Below are 13,198 nucleotides of genomic sequence, written 5' to 3'. Positions count from 1 at the left end.
ACCCCTTCCCGCCCCTTCCCACCCCCCCGCTCACTCCATCCCCCCTCCCTCATTCACTCGCTGTCCCCCACCCTCACTCTCTTTCACCAGGCTGGGGCAGGAGGTTGGGGTGCAGGATGGGGTGGGGGGTGCTGGCTCTGGGAGGGAATTTGGGTGCAGGGGGCTGTGAGGTACAGATCTCGGAGACAGTTTGGGTGTGGGCTGCAGGATCTGGGAGGGAGTCATTGTGGGAGGGGGTGTGTGGTCTGGCTCTGGGAGGGAGTTTGGGTGTGGGAGGGAGTGTGGGGTCTGGTTCTGAGAGGGAGTTTGGGTGTGGGCTGCAGGATCTGGGAGGGAGTGCAGGGTCTGGCTCTGGGAGGGAGTTTGGGTGCGGGGGGAGTGCGGGGTCTGGTTCTGAGGGCGTTTGGGTGCGGGGGCAGTGCGGGCTGCAGGCTCTGGGAGGGAGTTTGGGTGTGGGGGAGTGAGGGGTCTGGTTCTGGGGGGGAGTTTGGGTTGGGGGAGTGCGGGGTCTGGTTCTGAGAGGGCGTTTGGGTGCAGGGGGTGTGCGGGCTGCAGGCTCTCGGAGGGAGTTTAGGTGCGGGTCTGGTTCTGAGAGGGAGTTTGGGTGCGGTGGGAGTGCGGGGTCTGGTTCTGAGAGGGCGTTTGGGTGCGGGGGGAGTGCGGGGTCTGGTTCTGAGAGGGAGTTTTGGTGTGGGCTGCAGGATCTGGGAGGGGTGTGTGTGGTCTGGCTCTGGGAGGGAGTTTGGGTGCGGGGGGAGTGCGGGGTCTGGCTCTGGGAGGGAGTTTGGGTGCGGGGGGAGTGCGGGGTCTGGCTCTGAGAGGGAGTTTGGGTGCGGGGGGAGTGCAGGGTCTGGCTCTGAGAGGGAGTTTGGGTGCGGGGGGAGTGTGGGGTCTGGTTCTGGGAGGGAGTTTGGGTGCAGGGGGAGTGTGGGGTCTGGTTCTGGGAGGGAGTTTGGGTGCAGGGGGAGTGCGGGGTCTGGTTCTGAGAGGGAGTTTGGGTGCGGGGGGAGTGCGGGCTGCAGGCTCTGGGAGGGAGTTTGGGTGCGGGTCTGGTTCTGGGAGGGAGTTTGGATGTGGGAGGGAGTGCGGGGTGTGGTTCTGAGAGGGAGTTTGGATGCGGGGGGAGTGCGGGGTCTGGTTCTGAGAGGGTGTTTGGGTGCAGGGGGAGTGCGGGCTGCAGGCTCTGGGATGGAGTTTGGGTGCGGGGTCTGGTTCTGGGAGAGAGTTTGGGCGTGGGGGAGTGCGGGCTGCAGGCTCTGGGAGGGAGTTTAGGTGCGGGGTCTGGTTCTGGGAGGGAGTTTGGGTGTGGAGGAGTGTGGGGTCTGGTTCTGGGAGGGAGTTGGGGTGCAAGAGGTGGTTCGGGGTTTGGGTCGGGGGCGAGTGCCGGGTCTGGTTCTGGAAGGGAGTTTGGGTGTGGGGGGGTGCGGGGTCTGGTTCTGAGAGGGAGTTTGGGTATGGGGTCTGGTTTTGAGAGGGAGTTTGGGTGCAAGAGGAGATGTGGGGTTTGGGTCGGGGGCGAGTGCCGGGTCTGGTTCTGGAAGGGAGTTTGGGTGTGGGGGGGTGCGGGGTCTGGTTCTGAGAGGGAGTTTGGGTGTGGGGTCTGGTTCTGGGAGGGAGTTTGGGTGCGGGGGGAGTGCGGGCTGCAGGCTCTGGGAGGGAGTTTGGGTGCGGGGTCTGGTTCTGAGGGGGAGTTTGGGTGCAAGAGGAGATGCGGGGTTTGGGTCGGGGGCGAGTGCCGGGTCTGGTTCTGGGAGGGAGTTTGGGTGCGGGGTCTGGTTCTAGGTGGGAGTTTGGGTGTGGGGGAGTGCGGGGTCTGGTTCTAGGGGGGAGTTTGGGTGCAAGAGGGGGTGTGGGCTGCAGGCTCTGGGATGGAGTTTGTGTGAGGGCTCTGGGCTGAGGCAGGGGGTTGGCTGCAAGGATGTGCCGACCACTTCCAGGAGTGGCGCAGAGCCAGGGCAGGTAGGGAGCCTGCCTTAGCCCTGCTGCGCTGCCAGACTTTTAGTGCCTAAAATCTCTCGGTTTGGCTTCAGTAGCCTCCAGGAGATAGAGGGCAGGGGAGGAGTTGATCAGTGGGGCCCACGGACCCCCCGGAATACCCTCGGGGACCCCAGTTTGAGAAATGCTGATCTAGTCCATCCCCTTGTCAGAGCAGGGTTGTTCTGTGTGTGGCTTCTAGAGCTTTGTCCAGTATAGCTTTAAATGTGCCAAGTCGTGGGGCTGACCTAGATTCATAAATCTAGTCTGATCCGTATAACAGGCCAGAGAATTTCACCCAGTTCAGCAGGGTGTCTTCTTCATCACAGGGGAGAGCAATGCCTGTTTAGTTCTTTTGGGGAACGGGAAAGAGAGAAAGCGGTATAAGAATGCAGCTGTGAAATGAATCACTCACCTGCATGTCACAGCAGAACAGCTGTATTACAAAAGTCAGGTAATATAACAGCCTGAATTAAAGGCCTCTGCTTCTGTTAATCTCAGTGAGCACTGAAAGGCTTCCCTAGGCCAGGTAGGCCTTAGAAAAGTTTACTGGAATAACTATACCAGCAAAGCCTCCTACTGTAAACACAGTTTATGCTGTCAGAAAAGTTCCTTTGCTGTTGTAGTCTATCCAGTTTGGTGAGTGAAATAAGACGTATTGGCAAGAGCGCTGTTATGCGGCTGTTACTGTGGCTACATTAGAGATTTTGCTGGTATAGAAATGTGACACCCTCCTCTCCTCCCAAAAAATCATACTTTAGCCACTGCCTTTGCTCTGCCCACAAAAGTCTCTCATATAAACATGGCTATAGACTTCAGTGGGCATTGGACCAGGTACTGTGGCAGTACCGTGTTTGTTTCATGCATGATATACGCCCAATAGAGATTTAGATGAAGGGCGCATTCCCTGTTTTCTGTCTTAAAGTACCTTTTCTGTCCCTCATTCAGAAGAGCAAATATGCACCATCCTTCCTGTTAATCCAGGGAGATACAAGGAAGGAGAGAGTCTTTTTCAGGCGATCGACCTCATCACTTGCCACAGTCAAAAACTAGGCTGGACAGAGGCTCACTAGGAGGCATACAGAGAAGAGTGTCTGAAGAAAGATTTAAAACATGGCCTGGTCATGTTCACTCTCAGCTTAGTCAAATCAAGGCATGAAGGGATATGGGAATCTGCAGAAGACTGTTAAAATTGAGAACATTAAAGACTTTTCTCTGTGCCTTTTGACACTTTTTATTCCCTTCATCCTGGCCAATGGAAATGGACAAGTCGGTTTCACTTCTGCTCCTAGACAGTTTCTAATCGATTTCACGGTCAGGTTCTCATGCTAGTAGAGTGCTGTAATGTTTGAGTGCAGAACTGCAGAGAAATAGGTAGCTGTTTAACAGAAAATTGTTTCTATTGTAATGAACAAAAAGGAATGGAAACACATCTAATGTTTTGTAAGTTTTTACGGAACCACAAATTTAGGTCAAATTTGCCTTGAAGTGTCGATTTAACGTAGGAATTTGAGGTCAGATTCTCAGCTGCTGTACACGAGCTGAGAATGTGAACCTTGATTCATACATCGTGGGTTTTCTTGCAGGACAGTTTCCTAGTGCTGTAAAAGGAATGGTTTGGTTCTGTGTCGCCCACTTCTTATACTTTGATTCATTCACATTCTGATATGAATGCTACAAATTGGCTTTATTTAGCATGCATCCCACTGCAAAATATGGCTCTTTTAAAACTAGGGCGGTCTCCCCAAACAAGTGCTCCTGCTTAGGCATGTTGCACATGTTTGGGGGAGCAGGGAGGGGTAGCTCAGTGGTTTGAGCATTGGCCGGCTAGACCCAGGGTTGTGAGTTCAATCCTTGAGGGGGCCATTTAGGGAACTGGGGTAAAAATCTGTCTGGGGATTGGTCCTGCTTTGAGCAGGGGGTGGAACTAGATGACCTCCTGAGGTCCCTTCCAACCTTGATATTCTATGATTCTATGAAAGAATATAATAGCAACCCCACGGCTGTGTACCAGTTGCTTATTTTAAAGGAATGAAATGTATTGAAGTCAGAGTGGGAGGGGACTAACCAATGTTATTGCTTATCCTACTTCCTTAACTTAGTGTTTTCCAAAGAAGAAATGATCCATGGAACGGATGCTGGCCAAATATTTATCCAGTGAGAAAATGGGCTCGGATAAAGCCATTTGCTGCAGACAGATTCACGGGAGCCGAGGGGAACATCTTCCCACATATTTATGTCCCTATCAAATATTAGTTAATATTGTTGCACAGTGCTGATCAGACAAGTATGGCTGTTTAACCCATAAATCCCCATGGCTCTTGTATTGTTGCAGTGATGGTATAGAAAGACAAGTGATACTTAAATTAATGCCACAGTCTCAAAATTAAGGGTGGTTTGACGTACCAACTGGATCAGTAATTCAGATTACCCATTCACTGTGTGAAATGAATTGCTGAAGCAGAACAGTTGGGTAGATTGTTTTAGGATGAAATTCATCCCATGGCCCCCTGTAACCAAAACCACTGCCAATAATTTTTGACACTCCCTGATTTCCAGCCATGACGTTTTCTCAGCCCTAATCTGCCTCAGCAAGCCAAGTCTCCTGGAACATGTGATTCATTTAAAATTCCATCCCTCCCCAAGAGACCTCAGAGGGATGCATGTTGCTGAAAATGGTTGTGGAAAGTTGAGTCCATATTTATTGAGCGATACCCAGGCACTGCACTTTCCTTTTATTCCCAGAATCTCATAGTGGGTGATCAGAATGGCACTGATTTATTTCTACATGTCTCAACAGGGGTGACCGTCATATTAGGAAATAGCTCCTGGCATACGGCCTGATCAAAAGCCCAATGAAGACTCCCATTGACTTTGGGTCAGACCCACATTGATGAATACAATTAGGAATCTTAAATGAATGTGACAGGCCCTGTGTGTGGCACTTCAGCTGCAAAAAAGCAGCACTTCGCTGTGAAGAATGGTTTTATAAATATACAACTAGGGCTCTCAGATCACTTGTGTTCCAAGTTAATTGGGGAAACAATCTTATCGGAAAATGACAGCCTGCTGTAGAAAAATCATGCTCTGGGCAGAGATAAGCACAGGGACACTGGGCTGACAAGTTCCTCACAAAATCTCTCTGACAAACAAAATGTGGTCCATGTTACGCAACAGGTGGCAGGGCTACAGTTCAGGAAACCCTCCCTATCGAGGGAGGAGCTTCACTTTAACTGATTTCAAGGGGGTTAAGCCATGTTCGCTAGCGCCAGGCAGGAGATTTTGGATGGAACTTTTTTTGGTCAGAAAATGTCAATCCAATGAAAGCGAAGCTTTTTGCGGGAATGTGCCAGTTTCAGTTCAATTTGTGGGAAAGATTTCTCAGACCTAGGATGGAATTCCTGGTGAAAACCGGTGAGAGCGAGACCCACGCTAGAATAGCCGATAGCCTAATGGTTAGCGCACTTGGACTGGAACCCAGGTTCAGGTCTGGGCTTGCCTGATTCTGACCAGGGCCTTGAATCTGGGCCTCCCACATCACAGGGGCACGCTCACTCTCTTCCTCAAAAAAACAACAAAAAAACAAAAACTTCCAAGGGTGGTCTTTTGTTCCAGTGTGGAAAAGGGAAAACAGTTCCCTCCCCAGCACTAGTGCTGGATTGAGACAAGCTGCGAATTGCATCTGAGCACAGAGAGCCCTAACGTGAGCCTTCTTCACAATGAAGTGTATTGTGTTAGGAGGGACTGCTTGATGGCTGCATGCCTCCTTTTGGGGAGGAACATATGGGGCACATTGCTGGTAGGACGTACTTCAGAAACTGTTCTTCGAAAGGCAGAGCATGCCATACAGAAACATGACCTTGGTGCTCGCACGAGGCATGTATGCAGTGGGGGAGTCACTGGTGCTCTCACACCAATAACTAATAAAATTAGCGATATTTTTATAGCTTTTCCAGCCTGCTCTAAGACAGCCCACGCTTATGGCTTACCAGGGACTAGCTTTATTAACAAGGAAATGAAAACAAAAATCACGCAAAATTCATGGCAAATACTCTTCCTAGGCTTGGCAGCTCCTAGAGTGAGATGAGGTTGTGTCACTTCACTCCACTCCAAAGTGTCACCCCCTCTCTCCTATCTGAGTAGGATAATGAGCCTGAGTCAGCAGAACCCACTTAACATTCCCCAGCGGGATCAACGTCTGCTGACAAGGTGTTTTCTGGAAAAGGATATGACTCTGTCCTGTTGGATAGAGGGGAGGAAACAGCCTCTCTGTGTGAAATACAAACCCCATTCTCTAGATCTGAGGGGCAAGAACGGGGGGAGGATTCCCTTTCCCGGGGTCTGGTGGAGTGTGTCCATCTCTGCACATTGCTCAGACGTCCTTTTGAGGAAGGATCAGTGCTTAGCTCAAAGTCAGAATAGCTATTGAGAGAGGCTACGTCTTCACTACCCGCCATCTCGGCGGGTAGCAATCGATTGCTCGGGGATCGATATAGCACGTCTCATCTGGACGCGATATATTGATCCCCGAACGCGCTTATATCGATTCCGAACTCCACCAACCCGAACGGAGTTGTGGAATCGACAGGGGGAGCCGCGGACATCGATCCTGCGCCGTGAGGATGGTGAGTGATTCGATCTTAGATACTTCGACTTCAGCTACATTATTCACGTAGCTGAAGTTGCGTATCTAAGATCGATTTTCCCCCGTAGTGTAGACCAGCCCAGAGAGAGAGCGCAGATTCAGAAACAAAGATTCATAGATTCCAAGGCCAGAAGGGACTGTCGTGACCATCTAGCCTGGCCTCCTGTCTAACAGAGGCCAGAGAACGTCCCCAGAGCAATTTCTAGAGCAGAGCTTTTTGAAAAACATCCAATCTGGATTTTAAAATTGCCAGAGTTGGAGACTCCACCACAGCCCTTTGTAACTTGTTCCAGTGCTAATTGTCCTCACTGTTACCATGTCCTGGAGCAAGAGGCAGTATGTCTGTCAATGGACCTGATTGCATTTCTCCAGTCTTAATTGTGCATTAACATTAGTTTTTCTTCATAGAATATGTGTACATTTCACCTCCATATTCAGCCCCCTTTGTGTTGCAAAGTCTCAGCCTGGGAAGTAAAATTAATTTTCTTTCTTCTGTCCTTTTGATATATTCCACCAGCGTATTTATTACCTGTCTCTGGAATTCTACATGGGCCGCACCCTGCAGAATACAATGGTGAACTTGGGTATGCAGAATGTCTGTGATGAAGCTATTTACCAGGTAAATTTCTCTGGCAAGTCCTGGTTAGAGTTGAGCAAAACTTTTTTGCCAAGATTTGTTTGGAAAGAAAATTGATTTTTGACAAAACTAATTTTTTTAAGTTGTATCTGCTTTCTATGGAAATTTTTCATTTTTTTCCATCAAAAGCCAAACTCCTGTAAATGAAAGTATTTCCTCCTGGGAGTTGTGGTTTGGTTTTCTCATGTCCCCATTCTCCTAAATGGGCTGTGCTCCCCACCCAGACACATTTTCCATAATGCACTATAGCTAAGGATTCCCATGATGCAACTTCCTGCTATCACCGGGAGGGGAGATCACAGTGCATAGTGGGAAATGTAGTCTGACAAGGGAGCTGAGCCTGGAGAGGAGAATGGGAACATGAGAGGCATTTCCTACAACTCCCAAGAGGCACCACCTCAGCATTTCCTAGTAGAAATATTTCAGGTTTTGGTTTAAAAAAAAAAAAAAACTTTCAGTTTGTCACTGAAAAGTCAGTTTTCTGTAGAAAATTTAACAAAAAGTATGTGTGTTTTCATTTTTGTAACATTTCCCCAGAAGAAAGCCCATTTTCCAACCAGCTCCCTTCCCCGTTTTCTCTTAGCATCAGTTGGGACCCACAGGGTCTGATGAAGCTCTGACAAGACAGTGGCAAAACACCCATCCATTTCAGTGATGCAGCTGGATAATGGTTTGGGGCTTGATCTTGCAAGGCATTGAGCACTTTGCACTCGACAGTGAAATGTTTAGACGTGCTTAACTACAAACACACTCATATAGTCCCACGCAGAGCTGGTCAAAACCAGTGAAATGTGAATGAAAATCTTCATGACTTTTTTTTAATTGATTTTTCAAAAGTTGGTCAAATATTTTCAATTTTCAACCAGCTCTATAACTAGTCAGAAAAGTGAAAAACTTCTCATTAAAATGTTGGTACTTTTGGGAGTGGAGGGGAAGTTGGTCAAAGGTCGTTATTCTGATGGAAAAAAAGAACCAAAAAATTGGAAACAGAAACATTTCAGTGAATGCCAGTGCAGTCAGTGGGACACCCGCAACAAAACGTTATTCACACGAATGCAGCTCAGAGATCAGGGCCTGTCGTGGCACGTTTAGCATGATGTGATTTTGGTAATAAAAACTTCTCCTAAGAACTCATGTTTTTTGTCACTCTGGCCTGAAAACCTGGCCTCTTTAAGGTGCGCTTTCTCCCAGGCCTGTTGCCTGGGAGCTCACAAAAGTCGCTCTCTGAATCCAGGCTGCCTGTATGTCCCCCAGCAGGCTTGGCTCTGAGTCACATGCTCCCATCACATGACCCTTGGACTCCCTCCCTTCATCGGAGGAGTTTCAAGGATTGCCAACCATCCAGGATTATCCTGGAGTCTCCAGGAATTAAAGATTAACTTTTAATTAAAGATGATGTCATGTGATGAAACCTCGAGGAATACGTCCAATCAGAATTGGTAACCCCAGCTACACCTGGCACAGATGATGCTGAGCCCCAGGACTCTTAAAGGGCCGTCTTGCCCCTGACAATCCCCTTCAAAAGCTTTCTGCCCCTTTCGCTGATGTACCCAGCCAGTGTAAATGTATCGCGCCTGTTTAAATGTCCTGCTCCAGGGCTTTTGCCTGGGACCGTTCACCTGTTGTTATCTGGGTCACTCTGAAGAGCCTGTCTAAAGCCAGAATATCAGCCACCCAGCGGGGGCTCTGGTACACGTGCAGCCATTGATCAGCGGGAGCTGAGGCCTCTCATTTTCACCACTGTAACTCCACTGGCCTCAGTGTATTTACTCGTACTTTACACCAGGGTAAGTGAGAGGAGACTCAGGCCCAAGGTTTGAAGTCCCACTGGAAGGCTTTCTGCTGAGTTCGCTGGGTGTTGGAGCCGTCCTGCAGAGCCCAGACTCTGCTGCAGCCTGCTCCAGGGCGCGAATACTTCTGGGAATCGGTCCGTAGAGCCTACACATTGTGGCAGCTTGTTACGAAGTGTTTGTGAGCCGGGCGTGGTGCGGCCCTGTGCAAAGCAGGCCTTCTTGGGGCTGGAAACATCGTAAGGGAAGGAAAATGGAGCAGTCCGTCTTCTTACCCTCTCCCACAGTTATGCAGTGCTTCTGTAACAGACCCACTTTCCATTTGAAGACTGACTACTTTACATAGACCTCTGTCAGGGAGGGTCTCAGTTTACTGGGTCCTGCCTCAGCGCAGGGGGCTGGACGAGATGGGCTCTTCTAGCCCCACATTTCTATGAGTCTGTCATTCCTGTGACCCGAATCCCCGCCCGACTCCACTCCGACTCCCACCAGGTTCCCTGGAGTTGCCTCTGCCAGAAGAGAACTTGTGTGGAGGGGGAACCGGGCAGGAGCCTGTCCAAACTCGGGCAGGCAGGGAAATGCTCATCGTTGTCCTGTATCGTCACAAGCGTCCTCGGTGTGTCACGGACGGGGCAGCGGCATGACCCTGCCTTCCAGAGCTGACAGCCTAACCAGACAGAACAAACGGAGAATCAGGAATGGGGATGTAACACAACATGTGGCCTATGTCTTACCAGCATCACTGTTCGCTCGCTCTTTTTAATTCCTCCCCCTTTTGCCATCGGTAACCAAAGCAAACGGCTTGTGCAAAGCTCATTAATTTTACAGCATCCTGAAGTTTCCATCTAATCTACCCACGTTCGGTCTAATGTTATTGCTCCCTTGAAAGTACCGTGACTCATGAAAGCTAGTGACTTTGGCAGAGGCCCCAGTATGCTCTGTCCTTGAAGCAAGTCTGATAGCTTGAAATGCGTGCGTGTATCATCCAGCTCATTAAAGATTCAAGAGGCTGGGCTTGGCTTGGGGATATTTTTGTTTCAGTGGTTGTTGATCGGAACAAAGTTTTTGTGATGGAAAACAGTTGCTGCAGGATCCGTCTGCAGAGTGCGATGTACAGGCTGCCAGTAACACAATACATGGCAGTGGCAGGAGAGTCCACGGGGAATAAACTCACAAACTCTTCATGCTGTTGCTGTAGCTTCCTCTGCTAGTAACAGGACTTCGGCCCCGATCCTGCTCGTGGCTCTTGCACATGGAGCCCCACTGGGACTCTGCCCACACTGAGGTCATTCCGGGATCAGGGCCTTGTCACATAGGCCCTCAGTCTCCTTTCGCTACCTGGCCTTTGCTCACAACTCCGCTCAGTAAAGCCCCCTGGAAATTAAACCCAACAAGCCGAGGTAGCATGACTTGGAGAGAGATTGAACGATACATCCCTGGGCTGGCCCTGCTGAAGGAGGAGACACTTAGACTGCATCTACACACACAAGTTGCACTGCTATAACTATTCTGGTATAGCTGTTTCTGTAGAACCTCTCTAGTGCGGACGCTGTTATACCGGTATAAATGTGCTTCTAGTTGTCAGCTGCATGCCCATATGGGGTGTAACGGTGTCCACACTAGGGGTTGTACTGGCATAATTATATTGGTAAAAAAAAAAATTACACTCAAAATTACCTACTTGGACTTGTCCAAAATCCACATGTTGGTAAGTGTGTCTGACTGACGCTAAAGTTCTCCATTGCTGTCACTCCCTGTAAAACGGGCATAATAGAGCAGAGGCTGAATGTTCGTTAATACTTGGCACTTTACTACTTAAAACAATTTACTGATAATTGCTAATTAATACACATAATGCTCCCCTAAGGAAAGTATTATCATCCCCTTCTTACGGGAAACTGAGGCACAGGGAGTTGGAGTGACTTGCTCAAGGTCAATGATGGAGCTGGGAATAGATCCCAGGTTCTCTGAGTCCTAGCCTAGTGGTCTAACCACTTCCTCCCTAGGAAGGGCTCTGAGATCCTTGGCTGACAAGTGGTTTACATCTGTGTATTAGATCAGTGAGCTATTTCTGTATTTAAATGGTAACTTAATGGTGTTCCCTGTTTAGGAATGAAAAACAAATTCTGGGCTAAATGAAGTGCAAGACTCGGGAGCTGCCAGGTGGAGTTGCTGTGACATCGGTAATAGGAAAGGCAGGCAGGATTTTGTGAGGAAATGTGTAATGACGTAATTCTTTCCCTCCCATCCACACCATTTACATCCCTTTAGAGGAAGAAAAGTCTTTTAGGTCAACCAAAGGCTTGTCAACACACACAAGTTGTGCTGCTTTAAAAATACTGGTGTGGCTAACATGGTATCAGTGCCCTAGTGTGGACACAGTTATACCAGTATAAAAGTGCTTTATCGCAGTGCAACTATTCCAGTATGGGAATAAGCTATACCAGTGCAAGGCACCTTTGTGCCAGTATGACCGCCTCCAGGCGAGGGATTATTATGGTAAAATAATCACACCCAGAATTGCTCCTCCATATGTGAACAGCAAACACGGCAGCTTCAGCTTCTGATCCCACTCTGCTCTCGGTAACCAGCTAGCCCCAGATTTAAAGCGAATTTAAAGTGGAATTAGAAGAGATGATTGAGAACCAGGATATCTGTCCTGCGGGAAATTCCAGCAGTTAAACGTTCGTTTTCATACCGATTTGAAATATTGAAACTTCTGATGGAGCAGAAAGTTCTGAAAAAATCTCAATTCAGAAACAGCAAAATGTTTTATTTCAGGTCCACATTAATCTCTGCATCCCCCCGAGCCTGCTCTGTTGCCTCCTGGGAGTTGTAGTTCTGAGTTCTTTTTGCTCCCAGTCTCTCTTGTGGGCCTTAGTCCCCCATTGGACTACATATCCCATGATGCACTCTGGCAGATGCAGATTTTAATGCAGTTCTGAAATGAAGCATTTTGTTTCCATTTTTCCCCATGGAAAATTCTGCCAAAATTGATCTTTTCCCACCGAAAATTTAAACTTTGACAAAACCCCATTTTCTGATGGAAAACATCGTCTTTGAAATTTTCAGCCAGCCCTAGGCATTAGTTTTAGTGATGGGAGTGGAGGCCTGGCCTTCCTGAGTGGCTGTGGAGGAGGTGGGCGAAGGGGCGATTGATGCTGGGGATAGGTCAGTGGACAGTTTTAGAAGGTCAGAAGCTGAAGCAGTCATATTTGTTGCTGGCTTTCAGCTGGGAAGTTCTGAGCCAGAACATTGGGGGACATTTCAACATAGCAGGAATAACTTGCAAGGTCAACCTGTGAATTTGGCATTAATAATATTCTGGGCTAAGAAATTCCTGGACCCCAGAATCCTTCGAGGCTCAAGGTACAGTTACTAACCTGGGAAAGAAGGAGCATCCTCAAATCGTTTTGCAGATAAGCCAGCAGTATGATTTGTACTGTGATTGGCTGATTGCCATCCCTTCCTGGATTAGAGGTCTTTGTAGTTTTGAGGGTTGCCAGCCAGGGAGTGTTTGGTGTTTGATATAGCAAAGGAAACCTGCAGATCCTAATAAAAATGAGCTTGGAAGTGGGATAGGGTCATTTGTCAGAGGAGTTAGATTGCCAGGGGGGAGAGAAGCCTGGGTGTGTTTTTTCTCCCCTTCGGAGGGCTGCAGGGAGGCCTGTCTCAGGGCTCTGTGGGGGTGATGCCCTGGCGCTGAAGTTGCTGCTTTCTCAACAGCTGGGTCTGGACTTGGAGGAGCTGGAAGAAATCGAAGAAGATGCTGGCCTGGGTAACGGAGGGCTGGGTCGCCTGGCAGGTAATGCCCTGGTCTTTGTGTATTCCCAGTGATATCCTCTGCAAGGCTTGGCCGCGTGGCAGTGCTGGCCCCTGCCTTCCTTGATTAGCTCCCCTCTACAAAGGGCAATTAACTGCATCTAATGACTGGCCAGGCATGGTGTAGGCACAGCTGCCCAAGCTGGCTTCTAACACATCTGGGCTAGCACTGGAGGAGACCCAAGGCCTTGCCTACACTAGCCCCTCCCCCCCCCCCGCCAATTTGCCATCCTTGCTAACATGAGTGCAGCCCTAGTGTAGACAAGGTGCCAACATCTGCCTTCATTTTAGCTAGTGTGTCACCTCGGCCTGCTGCAGCGAGGTTACATG

The 13,198-nt window shown here is 49.1% G+C and overlaps 1 protein-coding gene across 1 annotated transcript in view; it reads left to right on the top strand.

The window, feature by feature from the left end:
- PYGB (glycogen phosphorylase B) overlaps nucleotides 1-13,198 on the top strand; it is a 41,474-nt gene that overhangs the window by 1,018 nt on the left and 27,258 nt on the right. The window contains exons 2-3 of the mRNA XM_050951197.1: nucleotides 7,137-7,238; nucleotides 12,773-12,851. Of these exons, the coding sequence (XP_050807154.1) occupies nucleotides 7,137-7,238; nucleotides 12,773-12,851 (181 nt within the window). The remainder of the gene's footprint in view (nucleotides 1-7,136; nucleotides 7,239-12,772; nucleotides 12,852-13,198) is intronic.

This window comes from Gopherus flavomarginatus, chromosome 4 (genome assembly GCF_025201925.1).
Source record: "Gopherus flavomarginatus isolate rGopFla2 chromosome 4, rGopFla2.mat.asm, whole genome shotgun sequence".
Lineage (NCBI taxonomy): Eukaryota > Metazoa > Chordata > Testudines > Testudinidae > Gopherus > Gopherus flavomarginatus.
This window is presented reverse-complemented; position numbering and strand designations above follow the sequence as displayed.